The 23,005-nt window shown below is 42.0% G+C and overlaps 1 protein-coding gene across 2 annotated transcripts in view; it reads right to left on the minus strand.

The window, feature by feature from the left end:
• The window catches only part of SYN3 (synapsin III), a 1,385,441-nt gene that overhangs the window by 15,436 nt on the left and 1,347,000 nt on the right, over nt 1-23,005 (minus strand). For both annotated transcript variants that reach the window (XM_042466641.1, XM_042466642.1), the window contains exons 8-10: nt 13,625-13,767; nt 10,891-10,965; nt 3,798-3,900 (exon numbers count right to left, since the gene is read on the minus strand). In XM_042466641.1, coding sequence (XP_042322575.1) covers nt 3,798-3,900; nt 10,891-10,965; nt 13,625-13,767 — 321 coding nt within the window. The remainder of the gene's footprint in view (nt 1-3,797; nt 3,901-10,890; nt 10,966-13,624; nt 13,768-23,005) is intronic.

The raw sequence follows: 23,005 nt of genomic DNA on the forward strand, positions 1-23,005 counted from the left end.
AACTTCACTTCACTGGGCTCCTGATTCAAGGAGAGAGAGGAATGGAGAATTCAAACCAAGGTTTATTGTGTTTTATTTGTCTTCTGAATCTTTTAATGTCTTGGTGGCTGGTGAATAGGTTATTAAAAGCCTCTCAAGAGTCTCTGAAGATAGACCAGTGGGTGCATTTGCTCCCAGGTCCTACTCATCTCCTGTGCATGGCTTGTGATCTGGTCACCCCTTACTTTTCTGTCCATTCCCAGCCTGTTGCATTGAAAAATGCTCCCCCAATCTAGTGCCCCCAAATATGTTGGACTACAGCTTTCATCATCCTCATTAACACACTCACTGACCTCATTGGCTAGGGATGATAGGATTTACAGACCAGCTTTAAAATGATCTTAATTGAACCTATAGCTTTGAAGTTCAGTTTAGCACCTACTAGCTAGTAAATAGTTGTAATGTTGGCCTCTTTCTTCCCTTCACATAGGAATCTCCCAAGGCAGGATCTAAAGTGAATATGCTCATGATCAATCTGTGGCTCAGCTTCAGGGCTGAACTAGATATAATATTCCTCATGAGTCTAGCCTTTGTGAGGTTGTTTTTCTCTTCCAAAGTGGCAACTGAAGAAAACCCTGATCCAGATCAGGACTTCAGCATGAAGGAAGAGAGCAGGAGGTCCACATGAAAATGAGGTTGGTGTACCTTTAGTGTGGAGGATGGAATAGCTGCTGAAATGTCCTCTTCTATATAAGGAACAGGAGATCTGACCTTTTTTCCCATGTGATCATCCTAGGTGGGAAGCTTTTAACTTATTGATCCTAACATAGGCAGGTGCTATTTACATTAGGAATGTAGCTCTCAGTTTGCACCAGAAACAGGGCCAACTGCATTCGGAAGTGTTCATACCGATGGTTCCCAATGGACTCTTCTTTCATTTTACTCTATTTCCTTCCTGTCATGTCTTCTTACATTGAAGGCCAGCAGGCAGAGACTGTGCTGTTTTAAAATTTCTGTACTGCTCTTTACCCTTTTATTTGAAAGCCTTTTATTAACAACAACAATATGATTTCTAACATATGGCTTGTGGTAATCAGAAGAGAACTCCTTATTTAAAACATAATAATAATAATAATAAAATTTAGCCACCCCTTTGCCCTTGCCACAGAACTCATACTGAATCCTAAATCAAACCTTTGCTTGTGAAGATTTTATGCAGCCTCTACAAGTGCCTGGTTGTCACTATCCTAGTATTTGCTTTTGAGTGGTTTACAGGAAAAGGAGGGATAGCAGAAGCAGCTAAAGAGCAAATATATTTCCCTTCCTGGCAGTACACTTGTCCCACATAACCTTTGATACGTAACTGATTTCTACAGGACACTTGTGAAGCACAAGAATGTGCCATTGCAACAGGGCTCATGTGGTTCTCATCAGCTTTCCAAAGCTCAGTGGGTGGGAGTGCTCTCCCACATACAATTATTTAGATGTGTCAGTGGCCCTGAATGTAGCAGTAGGCCAGCTTTACTCATCTTCTTGCGTTGGTGGAGTTTACAGCAGGGCAGACACCGAGTCTCCATTCTACCATCCTCATATGGTAACCAAGGACACTTCTTCATTCTTCCACACAGTTGCCTGATTATCTCCCCCTGCCCCCCAAGATCTTAAATTTCAGCTTTGATATTTTTCTTCTTTTGGCCTGCTTTTCAAACATCTACTACTCTCCTTCAGACTGACTGACACCTACTTCAACGAGTAAGACTTCTTTCAGCATGACAAGTTTTACTTCAAAAAGCTAGTCTTTGAGACGCAGTTTGTCCCAGATAATGTCCTCTTGGGAGAAACATGGCAGTTATTATTCATGCCACCTACAAACTGCTTGGGCAGCTTCTCCTGCTTCATTTAAATGTAAAGTTACACCACTGACTGGAGATTTCAGTGACTTGATTTTAGAGCTGACCACAAGGAGAAAAATTAATACCTAATGATGAGTATACCTGTTAATAATAATAATAATAATTATTATTATTATTATTATTTATATCCCACTCTTCAGCCAAAAGGCTATCAGAACAGCTTACACTTAACTCCAGAGCTTGGAGAAGTTAATTTTTGGACTACAACTCCAAGAATTTCATTGGTCATCCTAGTAAGGGAATTCTGTGAATTTTAATCCAAAAATGTTTGTTTTCCAGGCTCTAGTTAACTCTCTGAAATTTCCTGGAAAATGTTTATAAGAAGTGGCAAAAAAGTCTAATGCAACTTTAGGGAACATTAGTAGTGTCCCAACTGCAATAGGTAGCAGCACTAGTCTATTCTGGGTTCATACAGAGTAGATCTGGACATTACAGTTAAGAAGGATATCAACAAACTAGAATTACAGTATCTTCCTGTATGAGCCTGCCTTGATGTTGAAATCTGTAGGAGAGGCCTTTATTTCAGTTCTACCACCTTCAAAGGTATGCTTGGTGGGCACACATGAGAGGGCCTTTTTGGTGGCTGACCCTAGACTTTAAAACTCACTCCCTAAACAGGCTAGAATAATCCTTTTTGTGTCCTTCTGTTGGCAGGTGAAGATTCATGGCACAACATGAAACTTACAGGCTTTTAGAAGGATTGAGGATTTTAAGGAAAGAGGGTGCTGTATTGTTTTGTTGGCGGGGTACAGACCGCCGCTTTGCAGCGATCTGCTGCCGCCGCCAGTAGGTCCGCGGGGGAGCCGGAGCCTTCAGACGGCCCGACTCCCGCGCGGACCGAAAAAAGAAGCTCCAAAATGGAGCTTCTTTTTTCGCCGCGTTTGCGACGTAGCGAGGCGCCAGGGGCGCGCTCGCTACGTCAGCAGCGGCGCGACGCATACGGACGCTAAGCGTCCGATACACAAAGATGGCGCCGGCCATGTAGAAGGGCCGGCGCCATCTTGTACGGACGGAGTCCGTACTAGGCCATGGGGCGTCTAATAGAGACGCCCCTTTTTTAAAATGGGACGTCCTCCGGACGTCCCAAATGGCGGTGCAGAAAGCACCAATTTGTTCTATTTTAATTAGTTTTAAAATTTTCATTGTGTAATTTATATTGTTTTAATATGCTTAATAGCTTAATTCTGTTTCAATATTGACTTTTGATATATGTTTAATTATGTTGTAATCATTTTCATTTATGAATCACATGGAGCCTCAATCTTGGGAAAAAGATGATAATGATGGTGATGACAGAGGAGAGTGACACAGGTGCTAAAGGGTAAGAAGCCCAAGTCCTTTGAGGAAGGACTATTTTCTTAAATCAGAAAACTCCCGGATCCAAAAAGAGCCCTCCTGGAAGCAGGTATGGACCAGGGATGCACCCGGGTGGCAGGCAGATTAGGCAGCCAAATCTGTCTGATAACATTTAAAATTTAAGCCAGCTACAGGTACGCCAGTTTTACAAGTGATGCACTAAGTTCCAATATGACCAATATAGCCATTTGCTTCTCATGAGCCTTGACTGTTTGTAGAAGACCTTATTGTTCTTTTACTATTGTAGTCACCTTTGCTTTGATGTACTAAATCAAGTTCTTCCTTCTTCTGTCAATCAACACTACTGTTCCAATGAAAGCAGCAACAAATTTAGCCTGCCCATCTTTTTGAAATATAACATTTACTTGCTTCTTTTATATCCTCTGCACTACTATTAAATCATTGTGAATCGGCTATGGGGCAAGGTGGAAGAACAAGATGCACTGGTAATGCACAGAAAATCTTGTGTATCCCCCGCCTCCGCAATGTATATTTTCCTCAGCATCTTTGCTTAAAGGATGCATACATTCCACTCATTCAGCCTCATACCTCAATTATGTAATCCTTTCCATCCTTGCTGTGGACTGCTTTGACTGCACAAATGTCGAGGCCTCCAAACATCTCTGCAACAGAATCTGCCCAAAGCCGGTATCTGCAGAAACCAGATAGGATTGTTTGTATGAGCCCACATAAAATAAATAAATAAATAAATAAGATATATCAGTATACCTATGTTCTATATCCCTACCCCCCACCCCACCCCACATCATCAGACCTTATACAAGTTCATAAGACTTGGAATGCATGGAGGACACCCCAAATACATTCATGGTATATAATAGAGATGATTTCTTGGTTATTAAATGTATCCCTAATATAGGTACATTGGAAGGCTTCAAAAATTTTGAATATTTATTTCAGTCTAGGGACTTTTCACACTACAAAGTATAGCGCCATGATGCCACTTTGTCATGATTCAATCCCAGAGAAACCTGGAATTTGTAGTGTGGTGAGGCACTGGAGCTCTCTGGCTAAGAATTGTAAATGTTCCTCCCTAAACTTTTAATCTGAGGCTTCCATGGGATAGAATCATATCAGTTAAAGTGGAAACACAGGACTATATTTTATAGTGTGAAGGGCCCCCTGGTATCAGACGTGATTATGGAACAGACTGTTTTGGTCATTTTGGTGAAGAAATCTATGTTAGAAACTTGATGGGGAACTGAGTTCCTGTTTGCTGTATTGGGGCTTTGATAATGCTTTTCAATATCATTGACAGTATCCTTCTGGAGAAACTGTTTCAAAGTGGCTCAAGTCCTACTGAGAGGGAATAGTTTATAAAATGGTGATGGCTCACTCCCCTTTGACACCATGCTTATTGATCTATTCTATGGCATCATCTTGTTCCTCCTGCTGTCTGACATTGGCGTGGTACAGACCTCCCAAAAAGGTTTGTTGTTTTGCCTCTGCAGGGAAGCCGCAGCCGCCAAACTGCGTGGCTTCCCTGTGGAGGAAAAAGAACCTGCACAAATGTTGAGATTATCTGCATTCAGGAAACATGGGTCATCTCATCAGATTTCCCCTCTCTTCCCAGTTTTGTTGCTTTTCTCCTGCCTGCTTCTAAATCAAAGTATAGAGGTAGTCCTCACAGTGGCTTGGCAACCTTGATTGCCACGGACTCAAAGAACCTGCGAAAAGTGGGTTCTTTTTGCTCCACAGGGCGGACATCGTGAGTGCTCCATTGGCGCACTTGTGACATCACAGGTGTAGTGTGACATGCGGATGCTATGCCTCCATCACATCACAATGGCGGCACTCGTACACACGGGGCACCACCATTGTGACGGCGCTGCGCTGTACTAAGGGTAGGGACCATGTGGTTGCTGTGTAGTCCCTTAACCCTAGTATGGTCATAAACATAAACATAAACATGAAATTAATGGGAGAGGTAGAGTTTTAGGGTGCAGTGACACTAGTATGCTGATGACACTTTCTATCTTTCCATTAAATTCCAAAAAGTGAGTAATGCCTTGGATGAAGGCAAACAAATTAAAGATTAATCCAGAGATGGTGGATTAAGAGATGCTCCTACTCAGTTCAAAGAATAGAGATGCAACGTGTGATGGATGGGGTTGCACTTTCCTTTAAAACTCAGGTTTACAGTTTGGATAGTTCCTGGATTCAAGCCTGAATCTGGATGAGCAGGTTTTAGCAATGTCAATGTGTATGTTTTTATAGAGAACCAGCATTGGACTATAACTTTGGAAAGCAGGGTTCAATTCCGTGCTCAGCCATGAAACTCACTGGGTGACTTTGGGCAAGTGACACAATCTCAGCTTTGGAAAACCCCATGATAGGGTCACCATAAGTCAGAAATGTGTGTATACAGATGATACACCCCTGACTGCATTCTAATAGACTCTCAGAACTGTCATGATGCCTGCACTTCAAAATATAAGATCCCCCTACACCACTGAAAGCATTTACCTTGTACTCAAACTGCAGCTCTTTCTTTAGCAAGGCACAACACCATCATTGTTATTGTGAGTGCCTCAAAGTAAATGGTTATTAATGATTCATGGCACAACATGTCTTTATAGGCACACACCATTTTGTGCCCTTTTAGAAGCTTTTACTAATTATTATTACTGCTACTGTTACTACAAAGCTTGAATTCTCCCTTCACTCCAGTGTGAGATCTACATTTTTTGAAAATAGGAGTGAGATCTAGTAGTATCAAATACGCCAACTATTGCTTCTTTTAAAAATGCATTCCAATAATTGGGCATTCTTCAGTGCTGGACATGTTTCCTGGTTATTCTGTGTATTTTAAGGGAAAACATCAGTATAGTTATCCCTTTCAGCTCCTTCTTCACACATTACTTTTAAACTATAGGCAAATGGCAGCTAGGGCATGCATGGAAGACCTCATGGAAGTCTTAAGAAGGAGCCTCTCAGGAGCACTTGATGCTTTGGAAGATGTGAAGGAAGAAGAACATTCCATAAGAAGAGGTCCAATGTGCTGCAGTTGTTCTTTCAGTGGAATTGTAAAAAGGAATTTTTACATTCACATATGAACATTGGCGGGGTACAGACCGCCGCTTTGCAGCGGTCTGGCGCCGCCGCCAGAAGGTCCGCGGGGGAGCCGGAGCCTTCAAACGGCCCGACTCCCGCGCGGACCGAAAAAAGAAGCTCCAAAATGGAGCTTCTTTCTGCGTTGCGTTTGCGACGTAGCGAGGCGCCAGGGGCGCGCTCGCTACGTCAGCAGCGGCGCGACGCGTCTGGACGCTGTGCGTCCGATACGTAAAGATGGCGCCGGCCATGTAGAAAGGCCGGCGCCATCTTGTACGGACGGAGTCCGTACGAGGCCCAGGGGCGTCTAAAAGAGACGCCCCTTTTTAAAAATGGGACGTCCTCCGGACGTCCCAAAGGGCCGTCTAGAAAGCCCCATTGATTGACCAAGCCCTATGAGGAACGCCTTAGGGAGCTGGGTATGTTTAGCCTGGAGAAAAGAAGGTTAAGAGGTGATATGACAGCCCTGTTTAAATATTTGAAGGGATGTCATATTGAGGAGGGAGCAAGCTTGTTTTCTGCTGCTCCAGAGACTAGGACCCAGAGCAATGGATGCAAGCTGCAGGAAAAGAGATTCCACCTCAACATTAGGAGGAACTTCCTGACAGTAAGGGCTGTTCAACAGTGGAACACACTTCCTCAGAGTGTAGTGGAGTCTCCCTCCTTGGAGGTCTTCAAACGGAGGCTGGATGGCCATCTGTCGGGGATGCTTTGATCTGGATTTCCTGCATGGCAGGGGGTTGGACTGGATGGCCCTTGCGGTCTCTTCCAACTCTATGATTCTATGATTCTATAACAACTACAAAGGACTTGCACAGAGTGTCCCAACTTTCTGATGTGGAGAGGTACAGCTCCAGATTCTGTGGGGTCTTCAGTCTCAGGGTAGATGCCCTCAATGGGTCCTTACAAGCAGGACAGAAGAGCCATCCTGTAGCAGCAACTCAAACAGTAAGTATTTTTTTTCTTATTTGACATAGAACAGGTCTCCTTTATTACAAGGGTCAGCCATCCCTTATGAATGGTTGCTTGCTCCTGTCCAGATAGTAAGACCATCACAAGAGGTCCTTCTCAGGTCCCATTGCCTTTAGATATGGCAACTAGAGCTATGGTCTTTTTGATGGGGACACCCTGTTTCTGGAGTGGGATTCCTAAAACAATCTACCTTATTTGTGCTTTTGTTGCTGACTTTTAGGCACAAAGTTAAGGACATGCTCTTTGTCTGAGCTATTTTGTGAATAGCTGCATGGTGAGATGGGTCATTTACTTGCTGTTTATATTAAAGAATGTTATTCCAATCCATCAAAACCACACAGAAAAGGAAGCTGCCTCTTTCAACCACTCCAATACTCAAGTGTCTCATTATTTCTGAAATTCTGATCTGACTTGAGCAAGCCAAAGGGAAATTAACGAAGACAAATTTCTGAAACCTGCTTTTTTCCAGAGCCAAGTGTGGCCAGATGCAGTCCAGGACAGAACTGTTCTGTACACAGTTGGGTAGAAGATGGAAGCGGCTTGATCTCAACATGATAAGAAGCATAACACTTGCTAAAATTCTCCCTTCTACATTCTTCTACAACAAATAAAGACACAGAGTTCCTATTAGAGTCAGCTCTAACTTTAGATAAAGTGAGATGGTCACCTCAGCCTACTGCTTTTGTGTGTAATGAGAAAGAAGCAAATAGTTCTGTAGAGTGTGAAGTTGTAGGCTTTCATGGCCGGCATCCATCATTTTTTTGTGGAAAGAAGAGTTCTAGAAGAGTTTATTCCTGACATTTTGCCAGCAACTGTGGCTAGCGTTCTCTGAAGATGCTAGCCACAGCTGCTGGTGAAACATCAGGAATAAACTCTTCTAGAACACAGCCTCATTGTCTGTAAACCCCCCAAAAAACTATAGTTCTGTAGAGCATGGGAGAAGGAAAAGCTGAAAGTGAAGGAACCAGCTTTTCTAACATCCTACCAGGATGACATGGAGCAGAAGTAAGAGAGAATTTCCCCCCTTTTTTCCTTTTTGCATCTTCTCTTGTCTTTTCTTCTTAAGTAGTTTCACCAGTATGTTTAGCTTCTCTCAGTACTTCAGGGAAAGCATATGAAACAACTTTTTTTTTGTGTGTTCTCTGATGTCAGAGAAGAACACAGTATGTGCCCTTCTACAGCATTAATGTAGTTGCACTTGTGAGAACTAATTTCCCTTAATTGATGATACTTGCCTTTTTTTCCTGTCAGGCAGAGGCACTTGAATGATTTTCAGCCTCAGATCTCAGAATAACTATGGCTCCATACAGACAGGCCAAAATAAAGCTCCTTCGGGTCACTTTGGAGGTATGCTGTTTAAATGATGCATGTGTCCTAAGAATCCAAAAGCTGCGCCAAAGCTGTGCTTCCGTCCTTAGGACTGGATCGTGGCTTTAGTGCAGCTTCCAGCCTCTTGGGCCACATGCATCATTTAAACAGCATACCTCCAAAGTGACCCAAAGGAGCTTTATTTTGGCCTGTCTGTATGAGGCCGTGATGCTTCCAGATTTGCAACCAGCTTGACTCAAACACTATTTTACTGGGTGGTGAGTGGCAGCCTTTTCTGTCTTCTATGTTTAACCATTTTCTGGATTCCTACTTCTTTTTTCTTACCACATACCCACAAAAAAAGCCCATCAAGGAGGAAAGATGGAACAGCTACACAATATCTTGGACTGGTAGCACAAGGAGCTCTCTGTCTGGATGTATCCCTTAACTTCTGTCAAAGAGCATCTCTTGTTCTGCCTCTGGTTACATAAGCTCTTGGGCCAGCCATTTTCTAAGCCACAAGACTGACAGTAAAGGCTCATGTCACTGATGGAGACAGTTCCTGATGGGATTTCTGACTGACACCACCCCAAACAAGGTTGTTGCTGCTGTTGTCATCACTGTTGTCCTTTAACAACAAAGCACTTGGAGAAGAGAGAAAGATAGGAGCCAGAGGTGATCATTTGAATACCTTTCTTAGTGGGGGAGCTGTAAAGTTAGAATAAATTCACATGAGTGAGCTAATTCTTTCCCACACTGGTTTTGTATGAAGAGAAGGGTGCCAAGGAATGCACTGTTGACACTGGGGATTAACCCTATGAATCAAACAGGTTATCCATGCTAATATACAAGGCACTGCAAAGCCTGCTGATGTATTACAGGGACTGCATGAAAATCATGATAGAAGTGGCTCCTAACTAAAGGACTGAGAAAGAAGGAATGCACAGAAGGAATGACAAATCTTTCTTAGTTCAAAATCTAGCTAACTGCAAATGTGAAATCAGGTAGGTAGTCTCAACCAAGAATCAAAAGCAGGGGTTGACAATAATAAGGTAATGATGTCATGGCACTTCAGTACAACTTGTAGCTTCTTATTAGAGTCCTGAAAAATTTAGGTTGACAAGGCTCTAAATTTTAGGGGTGCAAATATATGCTTGAACATAGGTGTTAGAAAAATTCTCCTTGCCCTTATCCCTGTAAGGGGTAAACAGAAGACTGATGATCCATTTGTGCTCCTGCTTTTAGAGTAATAATATGATAGACCAGAACCCAGCAACATCTATTTGTTCCATGCACTTGTGTACGAGGTACTTCAAGTGTAAAAAAATTCCTTTATTGAAAAGAACTTCAGTATAGGAAGCACACTGTACAGTATTTTCTTAGTGATTATTACATTATTGGTAAATGTCAATTACAGAGGATATCTTCTCATGGGTGTATTTGAATGTTTGTTGTTGTTGTGTGCCTTCAAATCATTTCCAACTTATGGTGACCATAAGGTGAACCTATCATGAGGTTTTCTTGCCATGTTTCTTTAGAGGGGATTTGCCATTGTCATACTCTGAGAGTGTGATACTTGCTCAAAGTTACTCAGTGGGTTTCCACAGCCGAGTCGGGATTCAAATCCTGATCTCCAGAGTTATAGTTCAACACTACAAAAATTGCCTCATAATGAGTTAAATGCAGCTAGCTCAGTATTACCTACACTACTTGGAAGCAGCCCTTCAGGTTGTCCTAGACACTGAGGAGTGAAGCTAGGCTCTTCTGCATGCAGACTAGGTGCTCTACTACTCTGCTACAGCCCTTCCCATAAGTAAGAATATAATACATGAGAAACACACTTAAAACTAGCAATTATCACATGTGTCTATGGGAACGCAGGCTAAACACTTTTGCTTTGAGGAAGCATTCTATATAGGAACTTTGATATTATTTGAATTGATACTTAGAAAAAAAGGTTGAGCATATCTGGCCTCCACCCTTCTCTTGCCTTTAAGACCAGGATGGGCAACAGATATTGCCCACTTCCATTTGTTCCATCTGACGAAAGAACACTATAGTTGTATTGTAGGTAGGGGAAACAGAATAGTGGGTAGAAACAGGTGCAATGTTCTAGCTTTCTCCTTTCTTGGGAAGCAGTTGTCCTCAGAATGCATCAGTTGTCCATCAGAATGCAAAATGCAAACAGAAGCTCTGCACTACTGTGGCAGGATTTGGGACAAAATGGTTAATGCAACCCTAGCCCATACCCAAAGGTTGCACTATTGGCTGTAGTTCTTCTATTCATTACCTCTCAGTCATGGCAATCTGCTCCAACATAGCAGAACCTGTATTTGCCTTCCAGTTTCCAGAGATCGATGTCCTCCTGGGAAAAACAAACAAGCCACATGAAAACAATCAGCCCCCCTAAACATAGCAATTTCCTCTCCAAATTCAAGAAAGAAGGGGGAAAATAAAGGGAGCGGGACAGTGTGTGTGTTGGCAGGCAATCTTTTTCTAAGCCTTACTATGCTCAGTGCTCTTAACCATTTCAGATGGCCCAATGAATTTGTAACTCCATCCATATGCTGGGAAGGAACTTCCCCCTGAGTGCTGGCATCCTCCCACCTAGTTACATCTTTATCCAGAAGCTGGCTGGGCATTCTTTTACTGGCCTTATGAACTCTCTTCTGGGCATGTCAGCTTTTGTACAGTTAGAAATGTCTGTGAAAAGCCGGTGGAATAATGAACCTTGCACTCTACACTGTAGAATTTAAACTGCGCAGAAAACCCCATGCCAGAAAAGCCAAGAGAAAGCTTCCCACAGACATCAGTGGGCTTTAGAGTGGACTGAAAAAAAGAGGCATTCGGAGCCAAACACTGAGGAAAAGCAAAACACTGGCTTTCATTGAGTCTACGTTCTATTGTGGTGGAAATATAACGATCTGCCACTGTAGAGTCAATGGGACAAAAGCCACCCACTAGTTTCTCCTGATGACTCCCCCAGAGTTATTAAAAGGGTTTCTCATAACTAGCTAGTTTTCTCATAACTAGCTGTTAGTGTCTGTCTGTGCATGGTGCTAGTGCTGCTGGCAAACATGGACTTCAGAGTTTTGGATTCAGGAAGAATGCCACATTATAAAGCATGACCCAGCTGTATGATAAGTCAATATGATTGTTAGATCTTACAGATCCCTGCTGAACAGCTTCTGATCTGTGTCACAGAATAACAGGAGAAGAAAGCAAGCTGCCACAAAGCCTGGAGCATTCCAGAGTCCATTTGCAAAATTCTGGTTCCAGTTTCTTTTCCTGACATGATACAGACTATCAGCCCCTTCAAACAAAGTATTTTTTTATATTCTTATAGTTGGAGAGTTTTCTTTTCAAAATCAGCTGTAAAATAACATTTCTTTGCATTTTCGCAGCATTCAGTTAAGACTAATGCAATTTGCCTTGAGCAGCACAGATATTTTTAGTGCATTAGGAATGCAATAATACGTAACAAAAATCCCTTAATTACAGTGACCATTCCATTTTGTAACTCTGCACTGACAGGAAATAATCATACTTTAATCCCCTGAACAAAGTTGTTATTGTTCTAGAACCATTTTACAAAAGGAGATGGCATCAACTGAATTAAACTTTAGTTTTCATACATTTTCCCTGCATAAATTTTCTCAAGAAAAAAATACCACACAGATTTGGCTTCATTTCCTTCAACTAACCAGATATGCATAAAGTATGCACATCTGTGGTTTGTGAAAGAAACAACAGTTTAAAGTAATGCTGTTTCATTTGCCCATCTGTTTGTTGAATGAATATGCAAGCTGTCTGACAACAGTCTCTTATGATAGTTGATAATGGTTTCCTTCCATTCTACCGGACTAAATATTCTGTGTAATATAATAGGTGGCTTGCAGTATCTCAATGACATTGGCCATTGTAAAACATTTGCCTTTACCCTTTTGTACAACTGTGTTAAATGTTGTAGTGATTTTTTCAACAGTTAACATGAAAAAATATTATATGTGGTTATATAAGTTATTGGGATGATTGCTCCAAACATTCTTTTCTGACATGAATTTTTTTGTTACTCAGACAGATATTTGGATGTTCTTTTCAGAGGGAGAGCTTTTGCTAATCTGTTGCAGGAAAAAAGCAAGGTCTTGTGGCACATTAAAAACTGACATGTTTCATTTGGGATATGCTTTCATGGACTGTAGCTAACAGTCCATGAAAGATTATGTCAAATAAAACATGTCAGTCTGTAAGGTACCAGAAGATGCTTAGTGGTACTTTGATTAATATTCACAAACGTAAACCTATTTTTTTTATATTGCATTTGCAAAGCCTTGTGAACTTCAGTGTAATTTTTGCTTTTTATAGGATTTCTAGTACCAGTTTCCACTAGAAGGCATTAACTAGTTATTAGGAATTTCCAGAATCAATGGACATGAATTTTAATTTTTCATAGTGCCTCAAATAGAGATGGCAAGCTGCAAAATGTAAAAGTTTATGGCTTTAAGAAGACCTGAAGAAGAGGCAAAAATGTGGGGAATGGGGGACAGATAGATGGAACAAAAGAATTTCAGGAAAAAAGTGAAAACAAACAAGATTTATTCAAGAAAGTCCAATTAACTTTCTCCCAGTTTCCGATATAACCACAGTACATTAATTACTGCACTAGTGTGTTGCATTGATCTCTGCAGCTCAGGTCTCAATAACTAGCCCATTAATTGGTAAAATCATCAGCTGCTCCTTTCTGTAGCTGTTACAATGTCTTACCAGCTGCCTAGTCCCAAAGTCCCAGCTGCTACTTTATAGCTCCAACCCTAACTATTACTTTAGTTATCATATGTACCAAGGCAGCAATAGCCAATGTTATTTTTTCACATTTAAAGTTTTACCTTCTATAACATACTGATCTAGGCTGCCACTTAACAGCCATTTCAGTGGACCATAATATCTTGTTTAATCATAGAACACCAATTATGTTTTTTTCAAACAAAAAACCTTCTTAGGCCCAAAATCTATGGCAAACTCACATGTAGGCTTTGTAATTGTTCCCAATTTTCTGGATTCTGATATCATATTTGGAGTCGATGAAAGTCTCTGTTGTGACGTATGTTTTGGCCATGGCTACCACGCTTACAATATCTTGGAAGTCGTGCTGGTTCTCAATTTTTACCTTTGAAAAAGATGCAAACACACAAAATGGAAAGAAATATATTAGGTAAGAAGTTGCAACATCAACATGAGACACACACACACAAACATACATGCACAGGATGACTGATGAAGGAGTGTATATTAAAAGGATCTCTCAGAGGTACAAATCATCTCAGTGCAAATGTTGGGGATAGAAGTCAAGTTATTTGTCCATCATTGCAGCCAGGGGAGCATCTACACTGTAGAGGTAATGCAGTTTGACATCACTTTAACTGCCATGGCTCCATCTTACATATTTGTAGAAATAATAATAATTAAAAAAACCCAGCAACAATATTAAGATTTTTGCCATGCACAGACACTTCCAACAGTATTTTCATCAAGTCAGCATTTTTTGCCATCACCTTTTCACTGATGGCAAAAAGCTACAGATCCATGAAAATGTACAAGAAGTCCTTTGCATATACTCACCTTTGCCACTGCTGTTTTGTTTCCTTGATAGACGTTACACTGTAGAGGTAAATGGTATTCCTCTCTTATGAACTTTTAACTTAGTAGGGCATATGTGTGAGTAAATAGTTCATATGCCCATAACATACTCCAAAAACAAATAAATGTGGAATTAGTCCACCAAAAAGAACTTTACCTTTTCTTTTTTTTTGCTCAGTGATTTTTGACTCAGTATCCCAAAAATCTGAAGATGCACATCAAGCACCTACCCCATAGAATCATAGAGTTGGAATAGACCCCAAGGGCTATCCAGTCCAACCCCCTGCCATGCAGGAATAGTCAATCAAAGCATTCTCAACATATGGCCATCCAGCCTCTGTTTAAAAACCTCCAAAGAAGGAGACTCCACCATCCTTCAAGGCAGTGTGTTCCACTGTCAAACAGCTCTTATTATCAGGAAGTACTTCCTAATGTTGAGATGGAACCTCTTTTCTTGTAGCTTGAATCTATTGCTCTGGGTCAGATTCTCTGGAGCTGCAGAAAACAAGCTTGCTCCATCCTCAAAAGGCTATTCAAATATTTAAACAGGGCTATCATATCACCTCCTAACCTTCTCTTCTCTAGGCTAAACACACCCAGCTCCCTAATTTGCTCTTCATAGGGCATGGTTTCCAGAACTTTCACCATTTTGGTCATCCTCTTCTGGACATGCTCCAGCTTGTCAATGTCTCTTTTAAACTGTGGTGCCCAGAACTGGACAAAGTATTCCAGGTGAGGCCTGACCAAAACAGAATAGATATTTCTTCCATCAATCTAGACACTATACTTCTGTTGATGTGACTTTCCTCTCTTTTTCTTTGTACTCTGCTGCTCCTCTCTTATCCTATTTCCTCACCTTCTGACATCCACATCTCCTTCTCTTGAACCTTGCCCCCTCAGGCCTGCTTCACTTGCTCCTTGTACCTTGCTACTGCAACTCTCAGGCAACATCCTATCCTTTCCCCTCTCTGTCATCCCTTTCCTCCTGCTCACTTCCTAATTTCACTTCACACCAGTACAGCACTCCTCCCTTGCTTCTTATACTCTTCTGCTCACACTGCTTGCCAATCTATTCTACTCCGTTCCTTGCCTCACTTTTCACCCCTATAGTGAGCCCCTTAGTTGCTTCCTGCACACAGCTGCACACAGCTGCTTACACCAGTTACTCTCCTGTTTCTCTCTTGCTTCATTTTGTGCTGTTGGGCTGTGTCTCAATAGCTTCTTGTTCACTGCCATTGATTCTCCCTGTTGGTTTCCCATTTCCCCTGTTCTCTTCCTCACCCTTGTGGTGTGCCCATCCTTTACTTTTTGCACACTGCTGCTCACACACAACTACAGTAGGATTGGATGAAGCAGAATCCTGCTCTTTCTCAACTTGAGTTTTATCACATTGTTAACTACACACCCACTGCTGCAACACAGCACTGAAAGCCTGTATTTCTTCAGCTGTCCTTCACCATCCTCCCTATGTCACTGCTGCTGAAAAACATCCAGCTCAACAGGGATCAAGGAGGGGGAAGGAGCTGAGTGGATGTAAAAAAAACCTTGTAAAAAGTAGCTTATACTAGGCACACATCTTAACTGAGCTACACCTCTAAATACAAATAAATACATATTGTTCATCCCTAGAAGATAATAATTTAATCATAAGAAGAGACTCTCCTATATACAAGGGCATCCAAATTCAGGTCACTACAGTCATCTGATCTAAACTGTATTCTGCCTTATCTGTTAGGCCAATTATTTTCTGGAATGGACAGATGGTTGACAAGGAAAGCACTAAGTCCACAGTCAGTCATGATGAGTCAGTCTTGATTTGTATATTGAAGTTCGGGGGAATGTTGAGAACAATAACTCATTTGAGAACATGTTATTATCCACCCTGGTACCACACCTATAACACAGACTCTGGAATTGCCTAACATTCTTCATTTTAAAGAAAGTCATGAACCTTGCAACAGGGGTGCTCCATCCCCCACTATTAAACTGGGAGGAGACTGAACCCTCCATAAAATAATGAGGTAAATTGGACAACTAAGACTCATATGTAGTTGAGTCTTCCCAGGAATTATCAGAAGTGTACTCAATAATCAAGCAACATACATACAAAACAACCAATGTAGTTGAGCTTCCGATGAATAACTAAGGCAGTATGCAATCTATCCTATACATACTTGGGGGTAAACTTTGCTGAATACAGGAAGGGGGACTTCTGAAACACACATTATTCTTTCTAGAGTCTTCATATTTTAAGATGAATGAATGATAACGGGTGGAAGAAGTGTTTTGTCACCCTCCTGACTCTGCCCTGATTCTGCAAACCTCAGATGTACATACTGAGCATATAGGCATCTCTGCATTCACTTAATAGGGTCTTACATAAGTTTCTCCATTGCTTGATATATTAATTGCATTTTTTATATCTATTCTGTTTTGTAATATTTCATTTATTGTTTTTCCTTTGCTTTCACAGTTTTATGCTTCAGTTGCTGGTGCTGGCTCTTATTTGTATGTAATAGATTCTGTGTTTTCACGATTTTGTTAAAAAACAAAGTAGCTACAAGTAGGCAGAATTAATAATGATCTGCCTGCCTATGTTGAGTCCCTCCATGTTAAAAAGCAGTTCTAGGGATTTTGTAAATGTATTTCTTGTGTTATTTTTTTTATATTCAATAAAATTTAAAAAAAAAAGCAGTTCTAGGGTCTATGGAGACATCTCAGACCTCAAGACACAGCCTAGACACATAGCCTTTACCACAGCACCACTGTGTGGGCTCTCTATTCTGCATTGTGTTTTGCCTCATCTGGAAATTTTGATCATCTGTGAGTTACTGCCCACTGATATGTGTAACTGCTCTGTGGAAATAAGTCAAGTAATGACCATACTGAAGTCAACAAGAGTTTATTTAGAGTTCAGATTACTGCAGAGATAGAGTGTTGTGTTTTTTTAAAAAAACAAAACACACACAACACAGCCTGGTCTTGTATTTATGTCGGCCTATTTAAATTATCATAAATCTTGCAGCACTTTGGCAGAATGCCTCTACAAATTCTTGCACTTGATGATCTATCTATGGGACATGAGGCACAGGCAAGGAAGTTTGAAGGGATGTCATATTGAAGAGGGAGCAAGCTTGTTTTCTGCTGCTCCAGAGAAAACAGGACCCGGAACAATGGATGCAAGCTGCAGGAAAAGAGATTCCACCTGAACATTAGGAGGAACTTCCTGACAGTTAGGGCTGTTCGACAATGGAATGCACTCCCTCGGAGGGTGATAGAGTCTCCTTCCTTGAGGTCTTTACACAGAGGCTGGATGGCCATCTGTCAGGGATGCTTTGATTTGGTTTCCTGCATGGCAGGGGGTTGGGCTGTTGGCCCTAGTGGTCTCTTCCAACTCATGATTCTATGATTCTATGAAGTTAAAAAGGCGGCAGTTTCTCAGAAAGGCAAAAGAGGGGAGCACAAATAGAAGCTGCTTTTGATTTATTACAATGATGGCCAACCTTCATCTAAGAAGCTAAGAGAACTCAACACATGGAGTTGCCTTATTTTATCCTCACAACAATCCTGTGAGGAGATTAGGGCTGTTAGCTGGTGAATTGCCCTAGGCTAGCCCAGGCTCTCAATTTCTGTAGGAAGAAATTTTGAATTGGGGGGTAGTCTGCGATAACAGTAAGTTTTACAGCATAGTTAAATGAAATGTCTGGGCAAACACATGCCTTTGAAATACATTGTCAGACTGAAGACATAGCACATTTACATTTAATCCAGCTCAACGACCTTGAGCATCCGCTGCTTCTGTCTGGACTCCAGCTGTAGCAATTTAGGCTTTGCAACCATTGCCACATCTGAACATTTTTACCTTCAGTACATTAACACACTCAACCCGTTTTTTTTACTATTAGTATCCGTTTAATATGCTTGACAAAGTGAAAGGGAGTAAAGAGCTTATCACCGAGGAAAGAAAGTGGAAGTTCAGCTGGACAGAAGCACATTTCTGTGCCTTACCACAACGAGCCATAGGTCTTCAGTTTTATTTGCAGGAGATGGCTGTAAAGTGAATCTTTTTTTTCCCCCTAGCTGGAAAAATCACTTTGAGGAAAGACTAATTTTTATGACTGTCTTGTGAGAACGGAAGAATTATGATGTTATGTAGTAAGGCACGAGAAGGCGCTACTATCCAGCTGAATGTCCGCTTTCTTTCCTTGTACAATGGCTCATAAGAAAGAGGAAACCACATTACAGGTGGATGACTCAGCTGAGAAGCCATGGCCCTGAGTTTTTGCAAGAGCTTTCTGGACTGTTAATCATAGAATCATAGAAATCATAGTTGGAAGAGACCGCAAGGGCCATCCAGTCAACCCCCTGCCTGCAGGAAATCCAAATCAAAGCATCCCCAGCAGATGGCCATCTAGCCTCTGCTTAAAGACCTCCAAGGAAGGAGACTCCCATACACTCCGAGGGGTGTGTTCCACTGTCGAACAGCCCTTACTGTCAGAAGTTCTTCCTAATGGGTGGAATCTCTTTTCCTGTAGCTTGCCCATTGTTCCGGGTCCTGTTCTCTAGAGCAGCAGAAAACAAGCTTGCTCCCTTCAATTGACATCCTTCAAATATTTAAACAGGCATCATATCACCTTTTAACTTCTCTTCTCCAGGCTAAATCCCCAGCTCCCGCAATCGTTCTCAGCGACCTTTTCACCATTTTAATCGCCTCCTCTGGACACGCTCCAGTTTCTCAATGTCCTTTTGAATTGTGGTGCCAGAACTGGACACAATATTCCAGGTGGGGCCTGACCAGAGCGAATACAGTGGCTCACTACTTCTCTTGATCTAGACACTATACTTTATTGATGCAGCCTAAAATTGCATTGGCCTTTTTAGCTGCCGCATCGCACTGTTGACTCATGTCACTTGTGGTCTACTTGGACTCCCAGATCCCTTTCACAGTAGATCCCTTTCACATTCAGCCAGGTGTCCCCCTTCCTATATCTGTGCGTTTCATTTTCTGCCCTAAGTTCAGTACCTTACATTTCTCTGTGTTGAATTTCATTTTGTTATTTGGCCAGCTTTCTAGTCTTTTCAGATCATTTTGAATGTTGATCCGTCCTCTGGAGTATTAGCTTCCTCCTAATTTGGTGTCATCTGCAAATTTGATAAGTATGCTCCCAATTCTGTCACCTAGGTCATTGATAAAGTGTGAATAAACTGGGCCCAGGATAGAGCCCTGTGGGACCCCACTGGTCACTTTCTCCAGGCTGAAAAAGAGCATTGTGAGCATCCTTTGGGTTTGGCCGATCACCAATTACAGATCCATTTAACAGTTACTTTGTCTAGCCCACATTTTACCGCTTGTTTGCAAGTATGTCATGGGAAACCTTGTCAAAGGCCTTACTGAAATCAAGATATACTATATCCAAGCATTCCTTTCATCTACCAAGCTGGTAGTTTTATCAAAGAAAGAGATCAGATTTGTCTGGCATGATTGTTTCTCTGAACCCCCTGTTGACTTTTGTGTATATGGCATTGCCTTCTAGATGTCACAGACTCTTGTTTAATGATCTGCTCCAGAATCTTTCCTGGTATTGATGTCAGACTAAACTGGATGATAATTGTTGGGATCCTCTTTTTTTCCCTTTTTGAAGATGGGACGTTTGCCCTCCTCCAGTCTGCTGGGATTTCTCCTGTTTTCCAGGAGTTTTCAATATGATTGCCAATGGCTTGGATATTACATTGCCAGTTCTTTTAGTACCCTTGGATGTAGTTATCTGGTCCCAGAGACTTAAATTCATTTAGATTAATAAGGTTTTCCTCTACTATCTCCTTATTTATTCTGTGCTGAATTCCCCTATTTCTGTCCTCTGCTCCATTATCCTCAGGTTGTGCACCCTTTGCCCTTTCTGAGAAGACTAAGGCAAAGAAGGTGTGTTGAGTATCTGCCTTTTCTCTGTCCCCCGTTTAGCATTTTGCCATCTTTTCCATGCAGTGGCCCTACCATTTCCTTCTTCTCCTTTTGTGAGGACATATCCAAAAAAAATCCCTTTATTTTTTTAACCTCTCTAGCAAGCCTGAGTTCATTCTGCGCTTTAGCTTTTCTGACTTTACCCCTACACATGCCTGCTATTTCTTTGAATTCCTTTTTTGTGATTCTCCCCTTTTTCCATTTCTTATACATGTTCCGTTTCACACTTAGCTCGGTTGAAAGTTCCTTAGTCATCCATCCTGGTTTCTTGAGACACCTCCGGTTTTTCTTTCTCACTGGGACTGTTTGAATTGTGCTTCAGTATCCTCTTTTGAGAAACTCCCATCCGTCCTGAACTCCCTTCCCTTTTAGATTTCTGACCACGGGATCACCCTCAATACTTCTCTAAGTTTACTGAAATCCGCTCTATCAAGTCTAGAATGCGTGTTTGACTATGCCTGGCTTCTCCTTTCCATTTTAACAAACTCCAAGAGAACATGGTCACTTCCACCTAATGATCCCATCACTTGCACCCACTAACCAAGTCACCTTGTTGGCTAGGATCAGATCTAAAAAGCTGACCCCCTTGTTGCCTCTTCCACCTTTTGGACCATGAATTGTCTTCCAGGCAAGTGAGGAATTTACTAGACCTTGAGGATTTTGCTGAGTTTGACTTCCAGCAAATATGAGGATAGTTGAAGTTGCCCATCACTACTACATCTCTCTTTTCTGACTGGTGTCATCTGTTCTAGAAAGATATCATCCAATTCCTCAGTCTGACTTGGGGGTCTGTAGTAGACTACCCACCATAACATCCTTGTTGTTTCCCTCCCTTTAATTTTTATCCAGATGCTCTCCACCTGGCTTCCATGATTGATGTCTGGATCTCTTCACTGGTTGTTTATATCTCTGACATATAGTGCTATCCTCCTCCTTTCCTGTTTGGCCTATTATTTTAAAAAGGTTATACCCCTCTATTTCACATTCCAGTCATGGACTCATCCCACCAGGTTTCAGTGAGGCCTATTATATCATATTTGCTTTGTTGTACTAGGAGTTCAAGCATCTTGCTTATTTCCCATGCTCTGTGCATTAGTGTTGAGACATCGCAGACCACGGGTCCCATTTATCTGCTTGCTTGCAAGTTTTTTTGCCTCCCACTGTTGGGTCCTTGCACTTTTTTTCTTGTTCCTCTACTGTCTGTTGACTATTATCTCCAGCCCTTTCGCCTCCTTAATATGTCTCCCTTCCCCACGGAACTCAGTTTTAAAGCCCTCTGATCAAGTTCTTGAGATGTTGGCAAAAACATTTCTTCCAACTGGCGTGAGAGTGCACCGTTGCAAGAAGTCCCCTCTATGGAACCGCAGCCCCAGATCAAAGAATCCAAAGTTCTCCGGCACAACTGCAAAGCTAGTTGTTCACATCAGCTATTTTCCTCTCCCTTCCTAGACGTACGTGCCCTTCAACTGGCAGAAGAGACGAGATGACAACTGTACATCCATTCCTTTCAGCTTCCTACCAAGCGCCTCATAATCCTTTGATGTTCTGCAGGCGGTGTCTTGCAGTTTGGTTCCCACGTGGACCAAAAGGAAGGGGTATTGGTCAGTAGGCTTGACCAGTCTTGTCAGCCTCTCTGTCACATCACGGATCTTTGCCCCTGGAAGACAACACACCTCTTGAGACATCTTGTCAGGCCTACAAATCACTGCTTCTGTCCCCCTCAGCAAGGAGTCCCCCACTATGACCACACGCCTCCTACGAGGTTTAGCAGCGGCTGTTCCCTTGGGTGGGATTCTCAGGCTCCCCTGCTCTGTCCCTGAAGTCTGTCCATGCTGCTCTTCTTCATCCTCCTTGATAAGGGAAAGAGCTTCGAATCGATGCTCTAGCTGCAAGCTCCCTGAACAATTCCTTCTTGGCCTACTTCTCTGTGTGACATTCCTCCAGCTGTCTGCCTCCTGTGTATGTAAAGTGACCTCCTCGGCTCCAGCATCTTCCTCTGCATTGTATTCATCCTGGATTGTTAGTTCTGTTATGTTCAGGAAATCCTCCTGCTCCCTAATATGCTGAAGTGTAGCTACTCTGGACTCCAACCGCTGCACTTCCTCCTCCAAGAGGGCTACCAGCTTGCACTTGGGGCATGTGAAGTTCTCCACTTCTGTAGGCAAGAAGACAAACATCCCACAAGTGTTGCAGGTAACTGCCGTGGTTCCGTCAGTGTCCATACTGAAAAGTCTTAGGAAATTACTGGAACAGGACTGTGGGCTTTCTCCTGAAAAAAAGAATCCTCCAGAAAACACCAACGTTAAAGCTCCTGATGTTTCAACAATTTGTGGCAGTGAGCTCAATCAACTCTGCCTCTGCTGTAGATTTCCTTAGATGAAAAAAAAAATGAAATAAAAATAGAATTAAAATTTCGTGTGCCATTAGGCGTGCGGCTCTGGGAGGAGTAATATAGAGCTAGTCTGCTAGCTCCACCCCCTAGTGACTCACAGATGTGACTTACTGAAGATGTGACTACAAGCACACTCTTCCTAGAGTTTAAAAAGAAATTAAACAGTCACCACTTACAATGACTGCCCAGCTACCTCTCTCCTCCTCCTCTCTGTAAAGGGTTCCTTGAAGGTCTCTCATTTTTGTCATTCCAAGCTCTGGAATCCCCTTACCAGAGAGGTTAGACGGCACCCTCCTTGCTATCTTTCTACAGGAAGGTGAAGACTTTTTGTTTCAGCAGCTCTGCTCAAGGGGAAAGGACAGTTTATAATGTGCTGGATTTTGTATTTGTTCTTTTCCTTTTAATAATTTTCTGATA

Source organism: Sceloporus undulatus, chromosome 5 (genome assembly GCF_019175285.1).
Source record: "Sceloporus undulatus isolate JIND9_A2432 ecotype Alabama chromosome 5, SceUnd_v1.1, whole genome shotgun sequence".
NCBI lineage: Eukaryota > Metazoa > Chordata > Lepidosauria > Squamata > Phrynosomatidae > Sceloporus > Sceloporus undulatus.